This window comes from Orussus abietinus, unplaced genomic scaffold, assembly GCF_000612105.2.
Source record: "Orussus abietinus isolate OABI.00-Male unplaced genomic scaffold, Oabi_2.0 scaffold3, whole genome shotgun sequence".
NCBI lineage: Eukaryota > Metazoa > Arthropoda > Insecta > Hymenoptera > Orussidae > Orussus > Orussus abietinus.
Window position 1 is genome coordinate 2241496 of NW_019395984.1, and position 25627 is coordinate 2267122.

Sequence of the window (25627 nt, forward strand, 5' to 3'; positions counted from 1 at the left end):
CTTCCTTAGGACAAAGGAGAAAGGCTCGCCAGCGCCGGGGATGTCGACGCCCGACAGGCGAGACCGTTCGCCGTTCTGGCCGACAACGAAACGAGGCGTCGGCAGCGAGGGGACCAAAGTAACCTAAGCTTAAGATCGAATCAGACCTTCGAATTAGAGAGTCCGTGGGAAAGGAGCTTAAAAAGTTGACCGTAAGAACGAAAAAAGAGGAAAAGAATCAGCCCCGGTCGCGTCCCGCCGCCATCTTTCTTCTCGCGTGATATGCACCGTTTACGCGACATTAATTATTCCCGGTTAAAAGCAAGAGATACGGGATAATACGAACAAGAGGAATAATATCTACTATACGAATATCCCACTCGCAGTTTGCATAGACCGATACAGGCTCTCTATTTCGAATTCAGAGCCCGACGAAACGGATGTTGCAAATGGCGTCCTGCCCCCCGGGCGGAAACGCGATTTGGAACGGTATTGTCCCCGGGTCAGCTAATCTCGAATCGCGCCCAGCACGCGATGATTGTCCATGATTGTCATATTCTCGGGAATTTGCCGATATACTCCGTAGAGACGAGGGAATGTATATCCTACCTACCGACTTTCGTGGTACCACCGTGATCGATTCCCTAAGCGCACCGGCCACCTTCGTAATCTTAAGGACACTTAATTTTCTATGTATATGTAGGTAAGTCTTCGCGCGAAACAATAACCACACGTTTACTATTTCAGGCAATCGTGTAAGTGGCGTCCTCCGATTTTTCTACTCCTCGATTAAAATATAGGATGTGGGACTTTAAGCCGTGGACACGGGAAAGACCTCCCTGCCTTCATCAGAGACGGTGATTCGTATATCTAACATCATTTCCCTATATCTTCTATTTTTTTTTTCGACCTCGGGAGAGGTCCAGGAAATTTCGAGTCTTCCTTTACGTATTTCCTTAATCTCTCATTGCGCGCTCAGAGAAATCCGTAGCAAGCTGGCTCGCCGTTCTCGGATTCGAGATAGTCGAGAAAATTCCGGACACAGTTACGTGGACTCGCCATGGCCACCACAAGGAATTGATTTCCCATCCTCTAAGGACTTCCAGAAAGGATCCACGCGTATTGGCCGAATAAATAAATAAATCTCTTTTCCCCATCCGACTCCCCCCCGCGGATACGCCGGTAAGTCCGTACTTACATACGTATGTATATCATATATGTGTCTGTATATTGCAGGTACAAAAAGCAACGTTGTGACGCGTCATCTAATTTACAGATTGCCAAGGTAAAAGGCTGTATCTCATTCCCCCCGATCTCTTTTATTATCTCTCCCATTAACTCGCTCTGCTTTTTCGCGCCGAGGTTCTCAATATGGTTGCGACACGAAAACCGAGATCAACGAGAACATCGATCGACAGGATATAAATCGGAGTATCACAGTGAAGAGAAAATAGAACACGAAAGTGATAGATAATACTGCATGATATATCCGGTCTCCGCCCCCGTTTCCCCTCTCTTCGCCCCCACGAGGCCGCGAACAAAAAAGGTAAAGGGTTTCCTTCCAACAATGAAATGCCTATTCTAAGGTAGTCTAGATTCCGCAACCCCCCTAAGCTGCCATATATTTAAATATACTCTCCATTTACCGTGAACAACGTTTGTTTCATTGCAGGATGCACTAGGAGGACGTTATAAACGAGTCATCTGCAATATATATATATATACATATACACGTATATATCTCTATGTATACATCTTACCAGCTAACACGTGTCACAGTAGTCCAGCTATTTCACGATCAGGCCCATCTATCACCCGAAAAGGAACCTCTCGTCCATGGATATGTTGCGTAGAAAAATATTTCTGAATAATGGATGCGCGCCTCGGATTCCGTAGAAGGCGACGCGCGTCGATATAGTACCGATCAACAGTTTCGATTAATATTCCCGACATATCGCGATGTAATGCCTTATCTGTGCGTGATTTCAACAGAACCCTCCGATGAATATGCCCCCATTCTAACCCCGACCTACCTCGTTCCCATTACGCTAAATATATCGTTCCTCTTGTGTCCCATCCGTCTCTTTCCCCTCTTTGTACCTTTGTAATTGGAGTTGTGCCTTCTTCGGGGATAAAAAGGGAATTAAGTATAGGAAGTGTCCGCGTTCGGTCGAGGTGAGAGCCAAGGTGAAAAATATACCCAAGCAGAGTCCGTGGGGAGAGAAATTCCCAGAGGGCGAAGAAGGGGGAGACCAGGGGCGAGCAGAGGGCGAGCAGAGGGCGAGCGGAAGAATATAGGTTTGGCACGATTAGGCGATGCACCTTTAGGACTCGCCGCTTGTCCGGTCGCACTTACCCCTACGACTCTAGCCCTCAAAGTGGTTGATTGTTAGTGCAATAATTACGATTACGACAATTGACAGGACGCCGTGCACCCCTTGCCCGGCCACGACCTCGCGAGGTCCGCCCGCTAGCGTCGTCACACAAGGATTCCAATCTACATCCGAGACGAGAATCGACTTTAAAGGGTGTGCAGAAGGGCGCGACATTACGTAAATCTCATATAAGGTCGGCGCGCGTCGACCGCGACCTAGCGACGAGCAAAACCGCCCTTGGTCGTGTACATCCGGTCTTAATCTCGGTCCTAGACATTTTGCAAGGTCGAGACCAAGTCCTGAAAGTCCTTGCAAGAGCAGTTTGAATTTTGTTCGCCGCCACTGCGAACGCGAGCCTTGGCCCTCTCCTAATCCAAGATGGCCGTCGGCGGCGTCGAGGTCTCTCCCGTCAGCGATTCCGCGTCTCTCTTACCTCACGGGGAGCCTCGTCGATAAAGGAATAGCGGCCGCTACAATACGTACGGTATACTTTCACAAGGTCCCCGACTTCCGATTCTCGACTTCCGGCCTCCTCTTCTCGCGGCGAAGACGCCGTCTTCGCCTGGCGCGCTTGCCGGGCCAATTTACAGGCATCGTCGAGGCGTCGAGGCGCCTCCAAGATCCGGTTTCCCGGCTCTAGGGACGTCTAACCAGATAGCGTCCTTACGATCGTCCGGAGAATAGCTGGTACTGGAAAAGACAAGCAGAGCGGGGGGTCCGCCTTAGTACGGCGCCATCTTGGAAGGCTCGAGAGATTCCGAAAATCGAGAGAAAGCCGCAGAAACGTAATTATATACATATGTACTATATAACTATTATTGTATATATATATATGAAATCGCCACCGCCTCCGTTGCTGGTCCGTGGAAAACGTGGCCCGGCACGGTTCCTTTTCCTCCTTGCGAGGACCGCGGCGGCCATTTTGGAGACCGCGCGCAGAGGCAGTGGGCGAAGAAGAGGCCATCGGAAGCGGAAAGAGAGAGCGAGCGAGATAGAAGCTCGGCAGAGACGACTCGTCGAGGCAAAACTTGGCCGGGGCTAGTTAGGGACAACTTCTACGAAAAAGGTCGGCAAAGGAACGTAGAGATCCTTACGCTGTGGCCAAGGGTCAGTGGGAAGGCTGTCCCGATGGCTGGAGTGATGGAGATAATGTTGGTGGTGGTCCATTGAGGTTGAGGCAGATGGGGGGGAGTTGTCTTACCATGCCGGAGCCAAACTGCTGGAGGATGCCCGTGCCCTGCTGGGACGACGTCGACGAGACCGAGGGACGCCGGGACCCGCGAATACTGTTCATACTTGAGCTCAGCAGGTACGGGACGCTGCTGCTGGTGATGGGCATGCCGCCGCTCTGCGATCAAGGTGAAGCATCCTTGTTAACCCACCTCTAAGAGAAACCCGAGGAGCCTGATTTCTTCCACTTACAGTTGGCGGGGAGAGGTTCACGTTCGAACCTCGGCGATCCTGAGGACCGGTGCTGGAGTGTCGGCGAATCGGCAGCCCTCCACTCGGAGTCCCGCCCGGAGAGCTGGTACAGGACGGTGCGATGCGGATCTTCGGGGTCATCAAGGTGTTGTCCGATAGCCGGCGACTCGTGAAGGTGTTCGCCACCCGGAGGAAGTTGCTGTCGTTGGCCGAGGATGAGGAGCCGAACCACCAACCGCCCAGCATCCCTGAAACCGACCTCCGGCATCATCCGTATTCCCGGAGACTTCAACGCCCGCGAGGAGAGACGCTACTTACCGGTCATCGAGTTCTTCCTGTTCATGTTCTCGGCGGAGGCGGTCATCGACATGGAGCCTGAGGAAAAGACGCGGAAGAGAGGTCACCACTCTGTTCAAGAATCCGATCCATTTCCTAATGTTCCTTACCGATCGAATTCTTCCTTGCCATGTCCTCGGCGGAGGAGGTCTTCCTCTTCTCCACTCGCAGGTTCGGGATGTTGAAGGTCGGCGCGTGCATATTGTCGGTGCTGAACTGATGTCTCAGAGGCCTGTGCCTCTCAGGGCTCGGCAGGGGCAGCTTGTCCAACTTCAGCTTGTTCCGCTGGTTTCTTCGGTAAGAGAAAGACCGCCGTCAGAGACGCCGCTCGTTTTTCTCGGAGAGTACCGAGCCAAGGAGAGGACAAACCTTTCTACGTGATTCAGCATATCCTGAAGGACCTCCAGCAGGAGAGTGAACTGTTCCAAGTTCAGCGCCGGGTTCACCGTCTGGGGGAGGAGGGAGGGCATGACGCGCGTCGCTATCAAGTGGACGGACAGCCCGTACTTCTTGTCGCTCAACATCAGCCTGTAAATATCTGCAAGAGAAGTAGAGGATTCGTTCGACGAGGCGCTCTTCGAGGTCCGCGAAATCCGCGAGGTTGGGAATCCTGGCCTGGTCCCTTGAGAGCGATTCGCCACTTACTTACAACCCGAATGATGATCTCGGGATCCTGGAGCTTGACGTTCCACATAAGTGGCAGTACCTCGTCGATGATCTGTTGCTTGTCCAGGCAGTCCAGAATGCAGGAGAGGACGTTCATCAGGATGCGCATGTCGGTCGAGTTCTCGAAGGCGATCTTCAGCTTCGGCAGGACTATCTTGCGGATCGCTACGTCGTCGAGGTACTTCGTCACGTTGGACACCGCCACCAAGGCCGCGGTCTAAAAAAAAATAGAAAACCGAAGCGTTCCCTTTGTATAAACCTAGCACTCGATAATAATAATTCTAGTCTTCACGTTTTCAATTTCAGAGACCGACCTGGACCTGGATCATCGGGCTCTCGAACGAGGAATACAGCATCGGCAGGACCTCCGTCCTGACGTCCTCTCGAGGGGTCTTCTCCAAAATGATGTGGAGGTTCTCCAGAAGGGTGACCGTCGCCTGGACGGATTTCGGCGCCGAGAGGACGTTCCTGCTGATATAATATAACGCGAAAGGAAAATGAAGGTCGAAGGGATTCGCGGATCTCGAGTGGATATCTAGGATCCTTTCGTCCTCTACCTAAAATTCGGCAGGATGATGCTCTCGTACTCCTCGATGCTGCTGTTCTGGATGATGTAAAGCATCGGCTGGAGCACGGCGACGAGGACTTCCTGGGACTCGGATTCCGTTTGCAGGTAAGGCCACACGTGTTGGTACCACAGTTTCTGCAAGTTGAGAGTGAAAGCAAGGTACCCGGAGGAAGAGATAGGAGGTCGAGGTCGAAAAAGGGATCCCTACCCGAGGAATGTAGGGCAGGACCTCCTTCAAGGTGTTCTTGTAGAAGTGAGCCTTCTGGCTCTGGTTCTTGATATTAATGACGTCGAGGAACTGCAGCGCGTGGACCGCGGGATCGCTGAAAATCAATGCGACAAATTTACCCGAGGGATTAACCTTAACCTTTCGCCGGGGGGAGAGAGTTTAATTCGTTTACTTGAAGTAAGAGAACGAGGAAAGAGCTTGCGCGGTGAGCCGATGCTGAGGATCCCTCTGGAGCAGCTTGGAGACGGTGTTTTGCAGGTGAACCGGGATACGAGGTAATATGTTGTGTACTTGGTCATTTAGCTGTTACAAGAAACAAACAATACATACACGTATACATGTAAAGACCCTCCATAAACCGCCCTAACTCGAGGACACACTTACGCCTCCCATTTGTTTAAGGTAGGTCGAGCAACTGTGGTTAGCTTGGATCAGGGGACGACCCTGATTGAATATGGCGCAAATGAGCATGCCCAAGCTGAACATGTCGCTCATGATGCTGCAGCTCTTCTCCTGCACCTCTGGAGCTATCGGGAGGAGAGTTAAGGACGATCGAACCGACGCATTAGGGAGGACTCCCTCGAGGACTCACCTATATAGTCGAGGTTCGGCTGGGCAACCTTGGGCAGCTTGTGGGACCAGGGTTGGCAGGGAACGGGTTGTAGGCCGTCGATCTGGTTCAGGGGCTCTGGAAACGATTAGCGCGACTAATTACCCCTGGCCAGGTGCACGATCAAGTTTGAAAACCCGAACGGAAGTTAGGGAAGCAAGACCGATGTATCGTACATCGGTGGCTCACCGACGAATTCGAGGCCACACAGCTTCCAGGTCCCCCTCTTCGTGATGATGACGCTACTTGGACAGACGTTCCTGTGGAGCGTGTGGCAAGTGTAGTGGAGGAAGGACAGCGCCTCGGTGATCTAGGAAAGGCGATTGGAAATAATAAAAACGGTGAAACCTGGGACCTCCATTTTACTCGGATCAATCCTTGAAGAGACTACCTGAACTAGGCCGTATTTGATCTCAATGTCTAGCATGTCGTACTCCTTGGCGTAGACGGGCCGATGTCCCGGTGGTTGTCCACTCTGTTGGGAGGACGCCGACGTCGTCGTGGCCGCCGACGCGGAATTCTGCGTCATGGCGTTCGCTCGCTGCTCCTCGAAGGCTAAAACGTTCCCCAAGCTGGCGAGGACCGGCTCCGAGGCGAAGGCCAAGGTCTCGGAGCACTCCTCCAGTTTGTGGACCACCTGGAGGAAAATGTAGGTAAGGCGCGACTCGCCTCGGGTTTCCTTTTCTTTTGCCAGGACTCCTTCCCACCTGCAGCATCTTTGGGTGCCGGAAGCGCTCGAGCTGGTACACGCTGGCCTTCAGCATCTCGGTGACCATCTCCTTGCGCTTCGGTTTATGCAGCTTCTCTACGGAGCGCTTCTCGAATAGGAAAATGGAGACCTCCTGAAATAACGTAAATACCCGCCGTGAACCTGTTCAAGAAAGGCCATGACTAGCGACCTGGACTCTGCATCGAGTCTTTCATAATCCCTCGCGGTTTTCCTTCATCGGCTTTTTCTCCACCTTTTTTTCCCTCGTAGAAGGAAATAAAAGGAAGTCGAAAAGCGATCGCATCTAGACCTCTCAAGAAGAGGGGCAAAAGGAAAATCGGAGGCACCTTTCCATCGCTGTTGCGATATGCCCCGAGGATCTTCCATACGTGCTCCGGTCCGGCCGTGGCCGTCTGATTGCCGATCTCGAAGTGGTGCCAGATCGGGTTCGAGCCGAGGACGTTCGGCGTGTTGCTGCTCTTGAACTTGAACATGGTCCCCCGCACACTCTCTCTCTCCCCCGGTGTCCTGCGGCCAAGAGCCCGTCTCTTTTCCTCCTATTCCATCAATCGTCGACCTGCAAAATTCAAGAGATCAAGTTACCGGCGATAACAAGTGGTAGTGCTCGTCGATGGTACGCGCAAATACGATTAGCCAAGAATCGCCAAAATCGGAATATCAACGCGCGAGTATTGTCAATCGACTCATCGCAAAAATCCAAACAGTATCTCGTGAGTACAATCAGCCGAGGTTATCGCAAAAATTAAACTAGTGAAGCGTATGGTTAACCGCAAAAGTACAAATAGCAACGCGCGAGGATGGTCAGCCGAGTTATCGCAAAAAATCCAAGTAGTAACTAGCAATAATGACCAGCCAAGAGTAGCGCCGAGAGCCGGGGCGCCAGTAGTGAAAGCGCGCGGTCGGTCAGACGAGGCGTCGTTTCCTTAAGATTACGCAGATTCGAATTACGGCAATAAATAGGTAGACGCGATGGAATCGTCCTCGTTCCGGCGTCCTTCGGGTGGTTTTACGAGTGTGCAGAGCGGGGCCGATATCGGTCGAGCTATCTGTTCGATAGTAGTCATAATAACAGTAATGATAAAAATGTCCTCGAGCCAGAGCCTCGGAAGGGGAGGAAATGCGGTCCTCGATGGGAACCCGTTTCCTCTCTCTCTCCCTCTCGCTTCCGTCTTCACCGCCCACCCCCCGCGAGGCGTCGCGACGCGCCGCCCGGGGACGACCTTCGCGAGCGCCGCGAGCGCCCGGAACTCTCTCGGCGTCTTTAAGGAAGAGAGAGAGAGAGGGAGAGAGAGGGAGGGATCCTTTCGCCGTCGCGACGCCTCGGCGCGAAGGACCAGTCTCGAGTTGGGGGAAGACGCCCCCCTCCCCCTCCCCCCCGCGGCTTTATTAAATTCCAGCATTCCCCGAGGAATAATTCCTCGTTTCCTTCGAGCTACTCTTTTCCAGGGCTCCGCAATAACCCGGCGAGCCTCGCGAGGTTGGAATTCCTTCGGCGTCCCGACGGAAGGAGGGTCGACCTTCGACCCCGCCGCCCCCTCTCGGTCTGCCCACGCCGCGATTCGCCCCCCTCGCGGATCCCTTTGAGGGTATTTCGAAACGAAAGGACCCCTCCCACGTTCGAGACGTTTCCCTTTTAACACCGAATTTCCGCGATGTCCTGCCCGGAAGGAGGCGACCTCGCTATCTTTTTCATCCCCTCGTCCGATTATTCTCCTGAAATCGCATCGGACGAAGGAGGCGTCGTCTCGGTTCGGCATTGCGGAACCTCGCGTAGGGGTAGACGCGGAGCGTGGCGAGGGCGAAATCGGAGGTCCCGTCCAGAGGAGCGTTCGGTCCGCCCGGGCGGCAATTCGTCATTGGCCGTCGCCGAAGGGGCGAAGGTGCACGCTCGATCGAGCCACCTCTCTCCGGCGTCACCCCGCGTAGACCTGCGTACATCTACCCCAGAGCTACGTGCACGCATACGCGGCCGCCTCGCTCTTTCTCCCTTTCTCTCACCTGTTGCCGGACGAGGTGTCGTGGCGTTCCTCGGCGCACTAAGGCCACATCTCGGGGCGACCGACGCGGCCGGCGCGGTCCTTCGGCGCCGGGCTATATCGCGACACTGACTGAGGATCCCGTTATCCTGTAAACAGGACGAGCTTCTCCCTCCCCAGGGAAGGATCGGCCGAGTGCGCCTGCGCCCAGCTTGGCCAGGGTATAGGCCTGCCTGGGTATATTCTAGGTCTGGGCTGCAGGTAACTTCGGCAAGGGGCGGCTTGGTGGGTGCCCGCCGCCTCCGCCTGCATCAATACCGAGGCCGCTCGAGGTTCGGCTCCCCGATTTCCCTAATTCCCCGCTTATACGCCTCGCGGGTCATGGCCGAGCGCCCTTGGCCCACTGCGCGACCCGCCGCCATTTTGCCCGAGTACGTCGACGGTAGGGACGCTCTGGCGGCGCGTCCCGGCGCCGTCGTCCACGAAGCGCCGACGAAACGGCGATTAACTTACTATTAACTACCGACTAACTGGTATTTAACTACCGACTAACTGGCTACGAGCGGAATCGGCCTTCGTCTTGTAAAAGGTGACATTTCTTTTAACACCAAGACCGATGGCCCTCGTTTCTGCGACAAAGCGCCGATACAGGAATAACGTAACGCTTAGCCTCGCTTCGTATCGCTTTGGCTTATGCAAATTGATAGATAGGCGGTAAACGAAACGCGTGAGTTTCCTCCTCCAGGTGTCTTCTTCGAGCCGCGTGTCCAGCCGGGTAATTGCAGTGGTCGCGTACGCTGCGTAATATCGCCTCGATAATTGCCACCCAACGGCCCTCGTTAACTCGGCGAGGTGTGACGCAGATATGTTTCTTTTGAACCTTGCCTCTATCCGGCCCGATGGCTTCTTTTTCTGCAACACGGAGCGATGACGGATTAAGGGTTAAACGTCGAATCCGCCTGGTCGTCGAACCGGGAAATTCCTTCGCGAAAATTACCGCCCGAGAGAGGCGATCACCTCGAATAAACGTGCCGATTAATAAATAATTCATGGTGTTTTAATGTTACCGCACGCGATCGGCAAGGGGCAAGTTACCGAGATACGGAGTAGAAACGCTAACGCTAGCTAGCCGGTCCTAATGACGAGTCCGCCATCTTGGACAAACTGGCTGACTCATCCGCGTTAATTAAATTACCTCGGGCATGAATTTTCCTAAAAGCATGGAACTACGGTAATCGATTTAAAAAACATTCAGGAAAAGATACTCATTAGGAGAACTCGATGCCATAGAGTCGTATATCTGTATCGAGTATAGTTTTGTCCCCCTCAAACCGAACCGAGTGAAGTTGGAGTCGAGCGGTCGAGGCGGTTCTCGTCCGGCGTTTAAATTCACTCGGGAGAGTGGAGGCGTGGCAGTATAACGCGTTAGCGTAATTGTATACAACTTTGCTACACGTAATTGCACTTATAAGGTCGTATGAGGCCGCAGGGAAGACGATTTCCATATTACGAGCTTCGGGTAAATTCATGGTTTCATCTCGGTGCAGCAGCTAATTTTTTCGGGATGCCTAACCTCTTCGGACCTAACCTCACTCTTCTGTCAGGATGTCTAGACGACTCTCTTTTGCTTCTGTTTTCGTGGCCGCTCACCTGAAACCATGATTTATTAATTATAGAATGAGTACTTCCAGTTTTAAAGTAAGTATCTAGTAATCGAACTCTAAGTGCTACATTTACTTATCTGATTTTTTCAGTCCTTAGGAACGTTACATGAGTCTGGCGACTGAACAGGTTGGTGAATCGACAGTTAAGTGGAGTGAGTCATATATCTCTCTATCGTCCATGGTTTGGAGACAGGCTATCGGGTTCGGTATTGGTATGGAACGGAGTTGGAAGAACACCAGTTACACCTTGCCAAAAACTGGGTTACCGTCCAGCAGAGTACGATGGGAAGAAAATTATTTATGCATACGTCTTCAAAAAAGGACACTCAATGAAACCAATTCATACCCGGAGAGAATCCTTGCTGGAAAGTAGTTGTCACCCCTCGGAACCAGGATTGCAGGAGCCACTCGTATATTCCGATTGGTTGCCACTTTTCACCAGTCGTCACCATCTGACATATATGTATAAAGGTCAGACAAACTCTGTGGAAAATCAGTATGGGAACGAAAATAGAAGGTTAAATTACCTCATTCTTTTTTCAGTTATCGATACATTAACTGTGAGAAAGAGGTCCTCCGCAACCATGAAGGCTGTCTTCACACGTCAGTTGGCTCTCTCATCACCAGGAAATCATATCCACTTCTTTCTTCCTGCTATAATTATTATATCTCTCGTTATTTAATTCCGAACAACTCGCTATCGCTGTAAATATGTGATTTATTTAATTTAAGACCGTGGCATTGCCAATACCCGCAGTGTTAGAGATAAATCAAGAGCACCAAACCGGCGAGATCTTTTTTTTGCGGATTCTTGCGAATACAGCCGAGCATTCCACGCATTCGAGGAGATTCTGCAACACGGCCGTAATTGGGGAAGTGCACATCGAGGTGGACCTGAACTCTTAGACATTTCATTAATTCCACGGTATTTTATAACGATTAGACTTTCTCCCTACTACCTGTGTGGAATAACATTAAAATATATAATCCGCAAATTACTCAGCGTCCGCTGAATTACCACATCCGCGTCGTCCTGTCTCAACCGAATCCCGAGGAACTGGGATCTCTGAAAATCGATTCCTCGACATGGCCGAAGTCCTTTGCTGTGCAGCTTGTAGAATATTCGCAAGGCTTTGCCGACCTTGTCGAGTTTCAGGTGCGACCTAAGCACAAAATCGTTCCGGGAAGCCTGCCACGACAGTCTTCAATCTGGTTAAACTCATCCGATCGAACAGCTGACGAAGCCGTGTGCGTTCTCTGCAATGAGAATCCGATAAGAGTGTGCCCCGTCCATCGACGCCACATTCTGTGGTCGAATTAGGCAATAAGCGGCGATTAGCGAGCCAATTTTCTCGCAAATCGCGCGATTGTCTCCTCGGCCGCGGGCATCCCTTTTCAGTCAAAGGCCATCCAACGAGGCCAATGTCATTTCTGGCTGCCGAGTGCAGGTGGGCCCGCTCACAGAGATCGTCTTCCCGATATTCCCTTTTTTATAGCCTGGAAGAAAGACTCCAATTACCTTAGAATATCCTCTCTTTCTCAATTCTTAGAAATTCTCGAGTTATTTCGACGCACTCCGACCTTGTACACCAGCATCCTAGCTCCAGAAGGAAACGGCCTTCGCCTCCACCCCTGGAAGCAGACGTCGTTTTATATAAATCTCCACTTTTACTTGTAAGAAAAAAAAAAAACAACAAAAAAAGAATAATAATAAAAAATCCAATATATAGGAAGACACGCTCCATCGAGGCGCTCTCTCCAGAAGAAATCCGCGTCCGCCTCCACTCCTGGAAACGGACTATTGCGTCGTTTTACATTAATTTCCTTTACTTAAAAAATAAAACTCAAGTGTATAGGGAGACGCGCTCCACCGAGGCGCTCTCTCCAGAAGGAAAACTGGCGAGCCTCCGCTTCTTGAGAGAGAAAGAGATCATTTCGTCTTTTAACATTAAGTTTCCCATTTAACTTGAGAAAAAGAAATCTTATACATGGGAAGACGGGATTTATCGAGGCGCTTCCGCGGAAGGAGATGCGGTAGGCGACGCGTCAGCCGCGGAGATCTCCAGGGGAAAAGGCAGGGCTTGGGTCAGCCGAGGCCCGGTGACTCGCTACACCTTTGGGAGAAAAATCTCGACCTATCTCGACCGGACCCCCCCCAAGTCACCGATCGACTCGAAAAAGTCGCGATCGCGAGATTGTCGCCGGTCCCCCTCGAGGTCGCAAGCGCGGCCGCGCTCGATCTGTTCACGTGCGCGTAATGCAATTTTTTACGTAACAGCGAAGCTATAGCAGAGAGACCAAGCCGATAAGAGGTGTTGTCTAGTCTTAGACTCGGTCAGTCTCGCGTGGTACTCGCCAGGAGATAATAGTCACATAGGTAGATACCCGCGGCATGGCACCAGAAGTGGTACCCAATATCCTGACAATTGTTCAATCCTCCGACCACTAAATTCGTCAATTTTACAAACACCGCCAGACAACGGGGAACTTTACACCGCGAGTGGCTCCGTCAATTTAAATCCGCCGATTTTCTGGGCGCGAGGGTACCCATTTATGTTTCTCTTTTTTTTTTATTCCCCTCCTTTTCTATTTTCAAGATACGAAAGTACCATATCAATGTTTCCTACTTTCCCTCCCGAGCGAGGGTGAGAGGAGTCCTGGGTGACCGGTTTCTCCTAGCGTGACACTTAACACACCCGATCGAACGTTAATCGTCCCATTTAGCATCGCACAGTCCGTATCAATAATTGAAAGGCACGGAAGAGCGATCGATCGCCTCGGCCTCCGCCACCGGTTCTGTCGGACCGTGTTCCTCGACCGCAGGACCGGCTCCGTTTCCGTCGCGGTTTCTAGACGCCGCAAGTCAAAAAGCGCGAGTAGATAAGGCCCCCCGATAAGGAGGCCGCGTTTCGCCGAGTCGGCGGCCCCTTTAAACTGGATCTAGATCAGGAGGAGAGTTCGATGCATCCGATGCGTTATCGCGAATCCCGAGAGCATCTTATCGTAGCGGCTAGTCCAGTTCCTAGGAGTTCCGCAAATCGGCAGTCGCACCGAGCGAGGGGCCGCAGTCGTGACACCGGCCGTGTTCAAAGCGTGACATAGAAAGTACAAAATTAATAATAGGATAAAAAGGGGAAGAGAGGAGAAGCAAACGAAAAATGAGAGGTCGCCGCGTGTGGTTTCAGCGGGTGCCAATGGCGTCGCCGAGGACGATCGACGGGCCCCTCCTGGAGGAGAAAACCGTGCGACGAAGTGCCGTGCCCATTTTGCATACGCGCGGCACCCACTACGAGGTCGGCTTCGACGTCGTAAGTATCGCACCGATCTCGCCAACGACATCGATTCCCGATCGGTCCGATCGGATCTATCGAAGCCTCCCCCCCGCGGCTCTGTTTTTCGCCTCCCACGCACGGGCTTGCCCATTTGTTTGCATTTCCTTACATAAGCTAATTCTTAACCGGGAAACGCGAGATAACACCGATTAAAAAAAAAAAAAGCCGCTTGCACATTCATGCGAACCAGCGGTTATGCAAAAAGACCAACCTATCGAACCTCGATCGGCCGTCCAGGAGTCACGCAATCTAGGCTCTTAATTCGCGCCAATTTAATTTAAAGAGCCGGCTAAAACCGTGCGACGATTAGCGCTCCGGGAATTAAATTCCCATTCCGTTCTCGCCGGCGGGATTATTCGACTCGCCAATCCGAGGTAATCGATTCCAAAAGTCGGCGATCGTAGCGCGGAAATCCTTTATCGGCGCGATCGGTGACAACATCGATTGCGTAAAGACCGCCTACCGATCCGCGGATTCCGCAGGTTTACCGCGAGGATCGCCTATTGATTAGGACCGATACAACGTTGTTTGCTAATGGGCTCGGTGAATGGAATCGAAAAGAAGAAGAAGAAGAGGAAAAAACGGAACCGAGTCGCTCGGGAGAAGGCAAGTGTCCGATACATCGCTCGACATAAAATTCCCAGGTCGCTCTTGATCGGAAAATCCGCAATCGATCTCTCCCTACCTTCTTTTTCCTACTCTTTTTTTTTGTCCGTCTTTTTACGTAACCGGATAACGCTTACGGCAATGCGCGTTCTGTCAAGATCCCCTCTCCCCGCTCGGCTAATTAATAGTTCATGAAGAAGCGATCCCTCGATCGTGGCCGCGAGCGGATAACGCTCGGAGACTTATTATAACGAGAAGTTAACGAGAGATCGGCGATATATGATATGCTTTTGAAAGGCTTGCGAAAGCCCGCGATCGAGTTCGCCGCCATGTATCTTTGCGTAACCAGATAGCGGGATTTAGCAGTCACTCTGAGTGAATTTTTTTTTTTCCAAAAGAGTCACCTAGTTCTCCTTATCTCCAAAAAATCCCTGGAGACCTTGAAGGTGTGCTGCTATTTCGGTGGATTTTCGGGGTGTACTCTTGACAAGCGATAACGCAGATACAAGTATCAGAAGTTGTTAAACAGGCCGGAGTTGCGAATCGCCGTAACTCGCGAGGCTAATGCGATCGGGCAGGCTTGGTGCGCATTTTCTGGCTCGTTTCGCGATATGTTCCCGACAAGAATCATTACCCGCAGGAATGCCGGCATGGGCGTGCGCCCCCTTCTTCGGGGATGCTGTCCGAGTTGTAGGTCAGGAGTAAAAGGTGCACCTCGATCTCGAGGTGAAATAACAATAGGTTGATCCTGCATGCTCGTTCCAGGGCTACACGTTCTCCGGGATGATCCAGGAGCACGTCGATGAGTACAGGCCCCTGAAGGAGACGTACCTTCCGCTCTACGAGACGGAGGAGGGTCGCCGCATCTACGAAGAGACGTTGGAGTCCGTCACGAGGCAGTTCCCGCAGTATGTCCGAGAGCTCCAGGGCACGGCAGACGGAGCAAAGGTTCCCTTCCACAAGGTGTCGTTTCTGAATTAAATGAATATATATATATATATATATATATATAATTTGTAATAACTTATAACATAGATATAAGCGTACTCTAGCCAGCCGATCGATGATTACAGCTCTTTCTGATGCACTTGGACGACGTCTTGCCAAACGCCCTGGAGACGGGGAACACCGACGAGAAGAAGCCGGACTCGGGTGGATGCTCTTCCGTAGTCTGCAACGAGCCCGGCCAGGTCGGCAGAGGACGTTATCGGCCTGGAAGATGCTTCCAAGGAGTATCGGGTGTGAGATGGAATTGAAAGTAACGATTGACGTACGGTTTTCAGGAGATCCTGGGCCACAACGAAGACGCCTACACGTCTGTCCTGAACCATTGGTACTTGGTAAGTGCCCACGTCGTAGAGGATGGTCTCAGGGAGGAGAAGTTCACGTCCCTCAGCTACGCGGGATTCTTGCCGGGATACACCATGGGGTACAACCACCACGGCCTGGTGTACACCATCAATACCCTCAGCGCCAGGAGGCTGAGGTCCGGCAAAACACGTGAGTCTGAAATTTTTCTACGAGCGTTAATTCGAATAAAAGTAAGAGTTCATGAATATTGCAAATCCGCGCAAGAGAGGTGCAATTAGGTTTAAGGGAATGTGTTCCAATTTAAGTAAGCGCGTTATGGGGGGGAAAAAAAAACTCGATGGCCTCAACAGGTGGTTCTGTCCTGTTGCAGTTAGGTACTTTCTGGCCAGGTCGCTTCTCGGAGTGGAGAATTTCGAGCAGGCTCAGGAAACTCTCAGGAATGACGGTTGCGGGGCTGCCGAAGGGTTTTCCGTGAACCTGACCTTCTTGTACCAGGAGGGCGACAGGTTGTTCCATAACATTGAGGTAGGACCCCCCGAGGAGGAGGCCAGTCAGTCTCGACTTGACATCCTCACGGCGAAACCTGGAGAAAATTTATTCCATTGCAACAAGTAGGTCTTCGAGGTGCTTCGCTGCTTGTCTAGCGCGATTTCGGGCGTTTCTTCTGCATTGGAGTATTTCTTCTTCAGGTACTTGAGACTCCAGGTGCCCGAGGTGGACGGCTTGATAATAGATAGCAGCGTGTGGAGGATGGCCGCGATTTGTCGACACTCCCTGCCCAAGTCAAGAGAGGATGTCATTAATATTCTGAGCGACCAGACGGACGACAAGTTCAGGGTCTTCCAAGAGATTCAACCGGATGATTACGTGAAAACTATCGCAGTGGGTATGTACCGTTGCATTAATTTGCAATCCACTAATTCAAAGTCAATGGTAAATGTGTTTTTCTCTGTTCAAGGAATTTTTGACTGCATCGGCAAGACCTGGTCGATCTACATGGACGTCCCTAGCTGCAATGAACCCGTGGTGGTGTTGCCTCTGCTACTCAAAGATGATACTTCCGCGTGTCTAAAAAATTTGTAAAGGATGTTACGAAAGTCTATGTGAAGATTGGAAGCTTGTATCAAGTGTTCGGACTCTTGACTCACGTGGGAAATTTCTTCAGCTAGCCATTTGGATAGGGAATAGGTCGACAGGAATTAGGCGGATACTGCACTCTTCGGTAGCCTTGGACTCCTCTCGTAAATCGACGATCGATGATTCTTGGCATTTATTTCGAAGGTTGGACAATGTAATGCGATCTTGATATAACGTCGTGCTTATTTAAGAACCGACACGTAGTGTAATGGCGTTCGACGATAATAGACGTCACCACTGGAACAGTTTATTTTATTTTTTTTCGAACGATTGCGCACGCTGGTATTCGAAAATTATACAACTGCGATTTTGACTGGAATGCTTCGTTAGGTTCCCCGATCGTCATTCCGAGTGACGCGAACGGCACCGTTAATTGGTACGTAACGTTGGCAATTCCCAACAAGAACGTCACATCGTCGCGTGTCGAGGAATGAGGTAAAGGAGATTCTTGTATTTTCAAAGATCGAGTCGAGATCGCGAACAGTAGAAATGCGCGATTCCTGGATTTTCAGTTCGCGCGCTTTCAGCGACAAAATTTCGGAACGGACACTTTCGGGCGCTTCTTCGCTTCCATCTCCATGAAGAACTCCTTGATGTCCTCCTCACGGACGACCTTCTTGTTCTCCGCGAATTTTTGTAGATACTGTTTCAGTCGTTCTTTCATGTTGTTGTACTCTGCGGAAGGGTCAACCGATACAATGTATGATCGGAGAGTGGGTGGCAATTGTAGCAGGTGGGAAGAAAAGAAGTTGCTTACCTTCGATTGCATTCACCTGTTGAACACGATCCAACGATGCCAGAGCTTTCATGCCTCTTTCGTACTGCGACTCCCTTGTGTCAGCCTTTCCAGCTTCTTCGTACACTCGAACGCTATCCTTGGAGTCCAAGAGGAATGCAATACCCTTTTCCTCGTACATCTGGGTACCATAGTTGAATATTTTTTGGGGTACAAGGATGAGTACGGGTTATGAAAAATATTCAGCTTACCGTCTTGCATTGGCGACAGGTGCACAGGGCTGATCTCCAGCCTTCCTTCCAAAAACAGCTGCTTTCTTTTTGGAGGCCCTTATGTGGCATTGGAGGCATGACGCAGTCATCGGCTGGAGTCTCGACATCTACCGTAGCTTCTTTGCCTTCTGGCGACTCCTTGGCAGCTCTCCGTACTGACGGAACGAAATCTCTCGTGGACACTAACGCCGATACTCGGACATCTTCCGCGAGTAATAAAACCTCTAGTTACCCGAATGCGACGCAGCATATTTCCACAGAAAGTCGTGTTTCTTCATACACCCAGTGCATACCATTTCATCGTAATCGTCGTAATCGGGTGGGCCTTCCTCAATATCCAAATGCTGAAAAATATCAAATCTATCATTGTATAGGCAGATGAACAAATAAAAAAAATTGACACATCAATCGGTCTCTACCTTGGAATGATACCAATCTTCACAGATGACGCACTGGATCATTTCATCGCTATCCGAACTGTCCGGATCGGGATACGGTCTCGAGCAGATACAGTAAACTCCATCAAAGTTTTGATCATATTTATTTTCCTCGTTAATGGGTGCCTTTGTCTGGATCATTAAACAGGGTTGCCGTTATCGTAACGAGAAGTCTTACAAGGAAACTGCAAAGACCAACTATCCACAATAAAAAATTCTTACCGGATCGAGAGAGCACTTTTTGTCGGTGAAGCTGGAATTTCCACAGTCGCATCGGAAATGTCTTTTAGTGTATAATTCAACCAGTTCGTGACCCTCATGGCAGTGGAAGCTACAGGCCAGGCAGATGGCAGCTCGTCGTTCGCGATGACAGGTTTTGCAGGCGTAAAGTGCCTGTCTGATATAACCCTGCAACATTTTGAGGTTAAACATGTAGTACGGATCGAATGCAAAATTCTAGTCCTACTGTACAAAACGTCGTCCTTGTCACTTCATACACGTCATTTTAAACGATATTCTATCTCATTATTGCCACCGATATGTGGAAAATCAAAGGAATGGTATCGTTCCTTCGTGAAATATGAAAAAAGCGTCCTAGGACGCTTACCTTTTCATAGGTACAGTGTCGGTCGTCCGAGGCCCCCAAGACCGCTCTTGCACCTTCTTCTAGCTGATTCTCCTCCCGCAGGACATCCAGCATCGTCACCGAGTTCTCATCCTTCTGATTTTCCTCCATTTTCACTAATTCCCCGTACCAGAAACTTTCCAAACCGTTACAATTCCTCTCTGCCGCACCACTCCCGCCACAGTACCGAATTCAAAAGTCCCTAAAACAGAGAGTTCCAGAAATTCCCAAGTCCCGCAATTTCCCTCCATGCTGAATCGTAGTCCTCTGCCGATATTTCCCAGAAACTATTTCACACGTATAACGTACGCTCCAAACTCTGTCGGTCTTTCTCGTGCCTGGAAACCAGATAAAACTGGGCGCGATCTTACCGACTCGCGCCGGCGTAGAGGTCGGCGCGCGCACCGCGAGATGTCGCCACGGGGCGAGCCACTTTTAGATTGATTTTCAAGAGCACCGAGAGCGCTCGGTGTTATTTTAATGTGCTACAGTGGGCCGTGGGTGACTCGAGCACTGCTAGGCGAGGGCTCGGTGCGTGGCCTCTCCCTCACGGCGGGCGGAATCGGTCGGCGTTATCCAGGAGACAGACTCGGGGACAGATCTCTCTCGGGACCGGCCGGGGCGCGCGAGTCAGTGTGTGGTGTACCGCCGACGCAGTGCGTGAAATGAGCGACAAGGACCGATCCTCGCCCACCCTCGTCGAAAACAGCCTGAAGTCGCTTCTCGACCAGCCCAGTATTTTTCCGCTGATCGGTGAGTGGCGAATTCTCGACGCACCATAGACCCCGGTCGGGGCGCACTCGCGCCCGCGCTCTCGACAGGGACGCACGCACCTCGGCGATCCGCCGTTCGAAAATCGCGCATCCTTGCCGGAACTACCCCGACGCGCCCTGTTGCCGGTTTTCCGCGCGTCCCGCGAGAGCGGTGCTCGCGGCCACTCGCCGCGAACCTTCGCCGCGGAGCCGCCCGGGGCGGCCACGCCGGCGAGAGAGAGAGCGAGCGAGAGGACGCGCGGCCACGCAGGCGGGAGCGACGGAGACAGAGCGAGAGAGGGAGCGAGACGCCGCGCCTAGGTCTGCACTAGCCCGTGCCCATTGTTGCGCCGGCGCTCGTCTCGCGATTAACCTCGTTCGGACCCCGTGGCGGACCACGTGACACCGCGCGGACGACCTAACCTCAACCGGCCTCCGCTCGCTCCCCCTCCGGCTGCGCGGACCTGCGCACTCCTCGCCTCTCCGCTCGACGTTCCCTTATCGGCCGGGTACTATCTTAGCTCGCATTTTTTCTCCGGTCCTCTGGAACGTTCTTTCGATTTTGCCGATTTAAAGCCATCGACAAGGATTACTTTTTCACGACGAGGCGGAAAGGAAAAACCGCCGAAAGGAAGAAAGAGAGGAAATGGACGGGCAAATGTGTACCTCGTGGACGGTTGTGGGGATGCAACGCGAGATTTTAATCCAATCTCTGGGGGATCGGTTGTATCGATTTATCGAACGCGGCACGAGAGGCGGTCCATGGGTTGACTTCGTAAAGATTGCGCACTCTTGGGCTAGCCATCGACTTTATCCCGGTTTATCACCTTATCACTGGCGTGACGGCAAAACCCATCTCGCTCGATTTTTAGGAAATACGGTTCCCTCCTTCGACCGTTTCTTCCTCGTTGATAAAAAGCCTGGCGATCTCGAGACGATCGCATCTCTCGAAATCTCTCCTTCTTTCGTATCGACGATGCAGGAAAAATGGAAAAACTCTGATAAGGGTGTCGAATATATATTAAAAAAAAAAAAAAAAGAGATTCGCCGTTCTTTCAGCAGAATCCACGAGTGCGCGCTTCCAAAATTACGAGTTTTGACGTAATTTCGGAGGCGTAATTTATGTGACTTTTATTTTTATATGCGTTTTTATAGTCGGGTATATTTCTTCGCCCTCGTACTTTAGACGGTCGCTCCTTGCGAGGCAGACTTTAGCGACGGGCCACAATGGATACTCGAGTATTTGCCCTTGCGCACGTGTGTCGGTGTGATATCGGCCTGATAGGAGATACCAGACGACGTGTAAAGTAGGAGACGCGTTCCCGCGATAGCGCCCCGGTAAGCTGAAACCCTTTCCTTGTGCTCGTTTCTGAAAGCGGCTCGAAAACGACCACCCTGAACCCGCCACTCCGGTCCCTTTCCAAAAGTTCGAAAACAGGAAAAAGTAAAATCACATCCCACGGGATGTATAAAAATCCGAATGGCAGAAAGAATTTTAATATTCGCGAGAAAATTAACCGGGGTTACTTTTTCGCGTATATCGTTGAGGATCTTCCGACCGACCAGGGTCCTCTTCGCCAACGAAGTCCGCTCGGGGAAAAACTTGATTTTCCGGTGAAACTTCGCGTGATACGGGAAAATTGTTCGAACGAAAAACCATCCGCGGATCATTCTGCAAGTTTTTTGTTTCAGGTTATTTTTTGTAAGATGCACCGGTGCGGCGAGAGATCGTTTTCCCAGGGCTGCGGTCAGGGCGAGGATGGCGGGGGAGATAAATAGGAAAATCCACCGGCGGTCGGATTTAGCCGATATACCAAATTCGACTCTGTTCGGCCTCTTCGGGGCATTCTTAATCCGGGCTGCAGCCTCAATATTGATCGGCACAAGTGCAGGGAGTTGCAGTTCGCTGCCCGGAGGCGCGTCTGCACGGCCCGTCCTTTTTCCCCTTTTTCCCCCCTTTTTGCAGGGAGCACACTTTTTGTCGGGAAATGCGCGACTCGGTCCCTCGGGAGCCGATGCCAAGTCCGGACCTTAGCTCCCCTTCGGGAATTCCAATTACCGCGTCTCCACAGGGCCGACGTACGCGTCTGCATATTCCTCCCTAATTTGTCACCTCTGCCGCATCTATTTTATTTTATCCAAAAATTTCCCGTTTCAGTAAGTTGGAAAGGCAACGCGTAGGTGCTCGATTCGTCTCGACGGAATCGTTATTAAATCCCTCCGCTCCGAAATAGATATCAAGGTCGGCGACCTTGAGCGATCAAACGGCCCGAGAGGAGGCGCTTCCTTGATCCTCTTCTTGTACGGTGGGGTAGGTCAGGTCCATCCGCGAGAACGTCGCCTTCGGGACCTCGGGTAGCGCGATCGTAATTAATTAAACACCGGTTAAGGGAATTAATTTTAATAATTAATACAGGAAATTGCCGCCCTCGTGATGGAGGCGAACCATTTTTTCCGAGATAATTCCAATTCTTTTTTTTTTTATTCGTAAGAATATCCAGATTTTCCAGATCTCGCATACGGGACGCTGTCCTTTTCCCTTGTCTACCTCGGAAACAGACCCGGGAAAATTCCCCACGTTTTCTCATAAAAATTCCTCCACTGTACGAAGGTTGGCGACGGGACGGGCCGCTTTGCGATATTTTAGGGATACGTTTTATTTTTGTTTAAGCGGTATTGTTGGAAATCTGCGTGACTGTCTTGCGAGATGCGGTCGTATAGTTGGCGGAATCGTTTTGCTGCTTTGGTATTCCTTTTTCATTTCTCTTGTGTAGTATCAATTAATCCTGGGGATTATAAATGTTTCTTTACGCGTTAAGAAATAAAAAGGGGAGTACCTAGATGTTTGCCGTTAAGCGATATGATCGCAATCGAAATTAGGCGACCTTAACGTTTCCACGATCGATCAGCTTTCGGCTCGATAAGATAGACCGGCTGCTGATAATTCTTCCTGAATTAGGTGATGCGCTCATTACCTTGAAAGCCTACATCGATTTTTTAAACGTTACGTCCTACGCCTCGATCGTAAGGGGAATCGAGTCCTCATTTTTTGACACCGTTGACTTCTTTCAAATGTTTTATTTCGTTATATTTTTTTTTTTTGAGAGTATCGATTTTTCTTTTAACGTTTTGAGGTTAGAATGTCACGTGGAGTTCGCCTCGAAGCTCACACATCGGATATCATGGTTGTCGATCAGGATTTACGAGGAGAACGCCTCGCGATGGATTACTCGACGGACTGCAATTATTCTCTCCCCCTTGCCCCCCTCCTCGTCGTTGCATTTATTAATTACCCCCTAGGAAGAGAGCACGTAATCGAGATTTTTCTACGGCAAACTCGTTTCCCTTCTGGTCGAGTTTTGCGCTTAAGCTGGGTCTAATTGGAATATGAACACTTTCCGTACTCGATACTTGTAACTATCGTGTAAGTCCGAACAGAGACGGTAGAAAAATGTATCCTTAGATACCACGTACGCATGTATCATTTGAATTTTGCAACGTTAACTTTTTCCCGGCATATCATAACGGCTAATTATCGCACCTGGCAATTAATTCGACTAAACGCCGTGCGGGATTTTTCGCATCAGTCTGATAAAGTGCGGTATAGGATTTAATCTCTTTTTTTTCTCTCTCTCGTCGTGGGTGCGTAGATCCAAGGAAAATTCCCCGCAAGTGGAGAGAAAATTCGGAGATGGATGAATTAGAAATTCTAGGAGCGTCTCGTTTGATTCGCTTATCGGACTGCTTTGGATTGTTCATATCAGCGCGGCTGTTGCGGCGTTCTGGAGGCGGAAAAGCCACGCGGTTTTCCCGGGAAATTGACCTGCGCACTTGGCCGGGAAATCGGATGATGGGATTTCATCCGGAGACATTCGATCTCTCTTCGACCCTCGTGGTGGCCGGACGGGTCGCCAGGGCGATAACGCTTCTCGCGGGTTACCGGTGATAAGGACGATTCCGCACCTACGAGGCGAGAGCCGCAGGTGCGGAAGAGATGCCTGGGACGAGCAGGACCGTCGATCATGCGATATTCGCACCGTAAATGCCTCGGCTATAATTACCGCAGGCGGGTCAAAAGTCGGCGACGTGTAACTCGCTGTTACGTCCGCCGCGGCTTTATTGCGAGCGTCGCTCTTAGACGCGAAGGACGCGCCGAAGGGAGCCTGCGAGGAGAATTATTAACGATAAAGGCATCGCTTATGAATATTGATAAGGAGCCGAGAAAAGTACGCGGCGTCGTTTGCGGAACTTGCAATTTCCCGGGACGAGCGCGTACCGACGCTTGACGAGGCTTTTCGGGAGATCGTCAAAATTCGATCCTCGTGACTATTTGGGGATGATGTGGGAGAGATGCGATCTTGCGGAAATGATCAGAGAGGTAGAAAGGTCTTTTGCAAGCTTCCTGGAGTTTCTTTTCACCTGCAAGACACCTCGGGCGACCAGAATTCCCGCGACCCATCATTTTCATAACGACTCGCCTATGAATCTCTCCCACCCGAGGGGTTTTATTTCACCTCGAAAGCATCCTCGAGGAGGAAGGAGAGTCCCATCAAACCTTCGAGGCGGAATACTATATTTTATACACCGGAAAAGATTAATAGAAATTATTCGGCCCTCGTGCGCGCTCTCCAGGAATGACGAAAGCTCGAGGAAAAGCCTTCGTCCGATTTAGAAAATTATTTTCAGACCGCTTTCCCGGGCCTCGTCGACGAGGGGTACCCGATGGTGGGAAAGAAATCTCAGAGCCGGGGATTTTGGAGAAGAAAAAACGGCTTTTGGAACACCGCCTGACTGTGTCTCGAATCGACGGGATCCGATGCGCCGGGTTTGGCCGGGAGAAAAATTGAGCAGGAACGAGGGGATCAATCTCGCCAATGGTCTTCCAGCCTTTTCTATTTTTATGTCGAGTTTTCGATCGGTCGGGAAGTATTTCGGGAGAATTTCGGATTTCGGTAATCACGGCTCGGGGACTCCGATATAACGGCCGCGCGTTTGGACACTTACTCGACCCCTCGTTGCGGCACTTAGCCATTGATAAATAATTCGAGTTCATGTCCCGGCCACCTCGTTACCGTCAGTTAGGTTATTATCGTCCCTGGCGGCCAAATTACCGAAGGCTGGTCATCGCCGTCATCGTTAACGACCCGCGCCGACTTTTCCGCGTTAAGTTACACGCCGAGCAGCTGCTTTCCCTCGGGCTTTCTCGAGTTTCCCTCGGGACGGGCGTCCCTTTCGTCCCGGCGCTCGAAACTGAAAAAACCCGGGGAAAAAAAAGTAGGTACTCGTCGCAAGTCCGATACTTTCTTTCGGGCGGTCTTTAACACCCCCCGGATCGCCTTTCCGAGTGTCAGGGATGTTGGCCTCTACTTTCTCGATAATCGAAATTTTCTCTTTTTTTCGATTTTTACCCGCTATCACTCGCTGCAATCCGTTATGGGCTGTTATGGCGATGCCCGTTGTGGTTCGCGATGGCCTGGCTCGGCCTCCGAGCTCTCATCGTCGCTCTTGTGGCCGCGTGCCAGAACTTATGCCAGGTTTCGACATACCGGTCGACTTGGATATTTTCGGGTTTATAGAGGAACCGGGTGGCTTTTGTCGAAAGCCGGGCACCTAGCCCCGGACTCCCGGATTCCCTCGTGAGATCACTTATTAAAATCCCCTCCGCCGAATTTTTTATTCACCTCCTTTTGTTACTACTTGGCGCGCCACTCTACCTCTCCCGGGTTTCGATACGGGGATCGAGTGTATAACTCGATTGCCCCGAGCCGTACTCGGACGACTATATCAATGGCTCTCCGTATCTGGCGACAAGTTGACGTGACACTTCGCCGGGATTACTGGGAGGGCTGTCGCGATTACGATTG

General features: G+C 51.1%; 3 protein-coding genes and 1 long non-coding RNA gene across 6 annotated transcripts; 2 read left to right on the forward strand and 2 right to left on the reverse strand.

Moving 5' to 3' along the window:
* Window positions 1-1584: 1584 nt before the first annotated feature.
* On the reverse strand, window positions 1585-7619 carry LOC105699049 (SCY1-like protein 2). The gene is made up of 17 exons (XM_023433895.1): window positions 7242-7619; window positions 6893-7027; window positions 6577-6822; window positions 6375-6495; window positions 6168-6263; window positions 5960-6102; window positions 5748-5878; window positions 5555-5669; window positions 5336-5481; window positions 5093-5249; window positions 4758-4995; window positions 4482-4650; window positions 4223-4404; window positions 4095-4151; window positions 3777-4024; window positions 3449-3702; window positions 1585-3044 (listed from the first exon to the last, which is right to left on the reverse strand). Exons 1-16 carry the CDS (start codon window positions 7386-7388, stop codon window positions 3463-3465), a joined length of 2571 nt encoding a protein of 856 aa, XP_023289663.1. The 5' UTR covers window positions 7389-7619; the 3' UTR covers window positions 1585-3044; window positions 3449-3462.
* Window positions 7620-10502: 2883 nt separating this feature from the next.
* Window positions 10503-11233, forward strand: LOC105699058. The gene is made up of 3 exons (XR_001103982.2): window positions 10503-10589; window positions 10646-11026; window positions 11099-11233. It is a non-coding gene; the product is annotated as an uncharacterized LOC105699058 (long non-coding RNA).
* A 1651-nt stretch (window positions 11234-12884) lies between these two features.
* On the forward strand, window positions 12885-16932 carry LOC105699095. Of its 3 annotated transcripts, none has more exons than XM_012423819.2 (8): window positions 12885-12932; window positions 13741-13863; window positions 15259-15456; window positions 15567-15683; window positions 15777-15993; window positions 16175-16415; window positions 16494-16690; window positions 16763-16932. In XM_012423819.2, the coding sequence occupies exons 2-8, from the start codon at window positions 13750-13752 to the stop codon at window positions 16885-16887; spliced, it is 1209 nt and encodes a 402-aa protein (XP_012279242.1). In that variant the 5' UTR covers window positions 12885-12932; window positions 13741-13749; the 3' UTR covers window positions 16888-16932. The 3 variants fall into 3 exon arrangements, with proteins under 3 accessions (XP_012279242.1, XP_012279244.1, XP_012279243.1); XM_012423821.2 differs by lacking the exon at window positions 12885-12932 and adding an exon at window positions 12980-13098; XM_012423820.2 differs by lacking the exon at window positions 12885-12932 and adding an exon at window positions 13130-13660.
* Window positions 16933-17059: 127 nt separating this feature from the next.
* On the reverse strand, window positions 17060-19628 carry LOC105699096 (putative E3 ubiquitin-protein ligase UBR7). Its single transcript, XM_012423822.1, has 7 exons — window positions 18994-19628; window positions 18609-18794; window positions 18369-18518; window positions 18182-18293; window positions 17929-18104; window positions 17699-17858; window positions 17060-17616 (listed from the first exon to the last, which is right to left on the reverse strand). Exons 1-7 carry the CDS (start codon window positions 19120-19122, stop codon window positions 17465-17467), a joined length of 1065 nt encoding a protein of 354 aa, XP_012279245.1. The 5' UTR covers window positions 19123-19628; the 3' UTR covers window positions 17060-17464.
* Between the last annotated feature and the right edge of the window lie 5999 nt (window positions 19629-25627).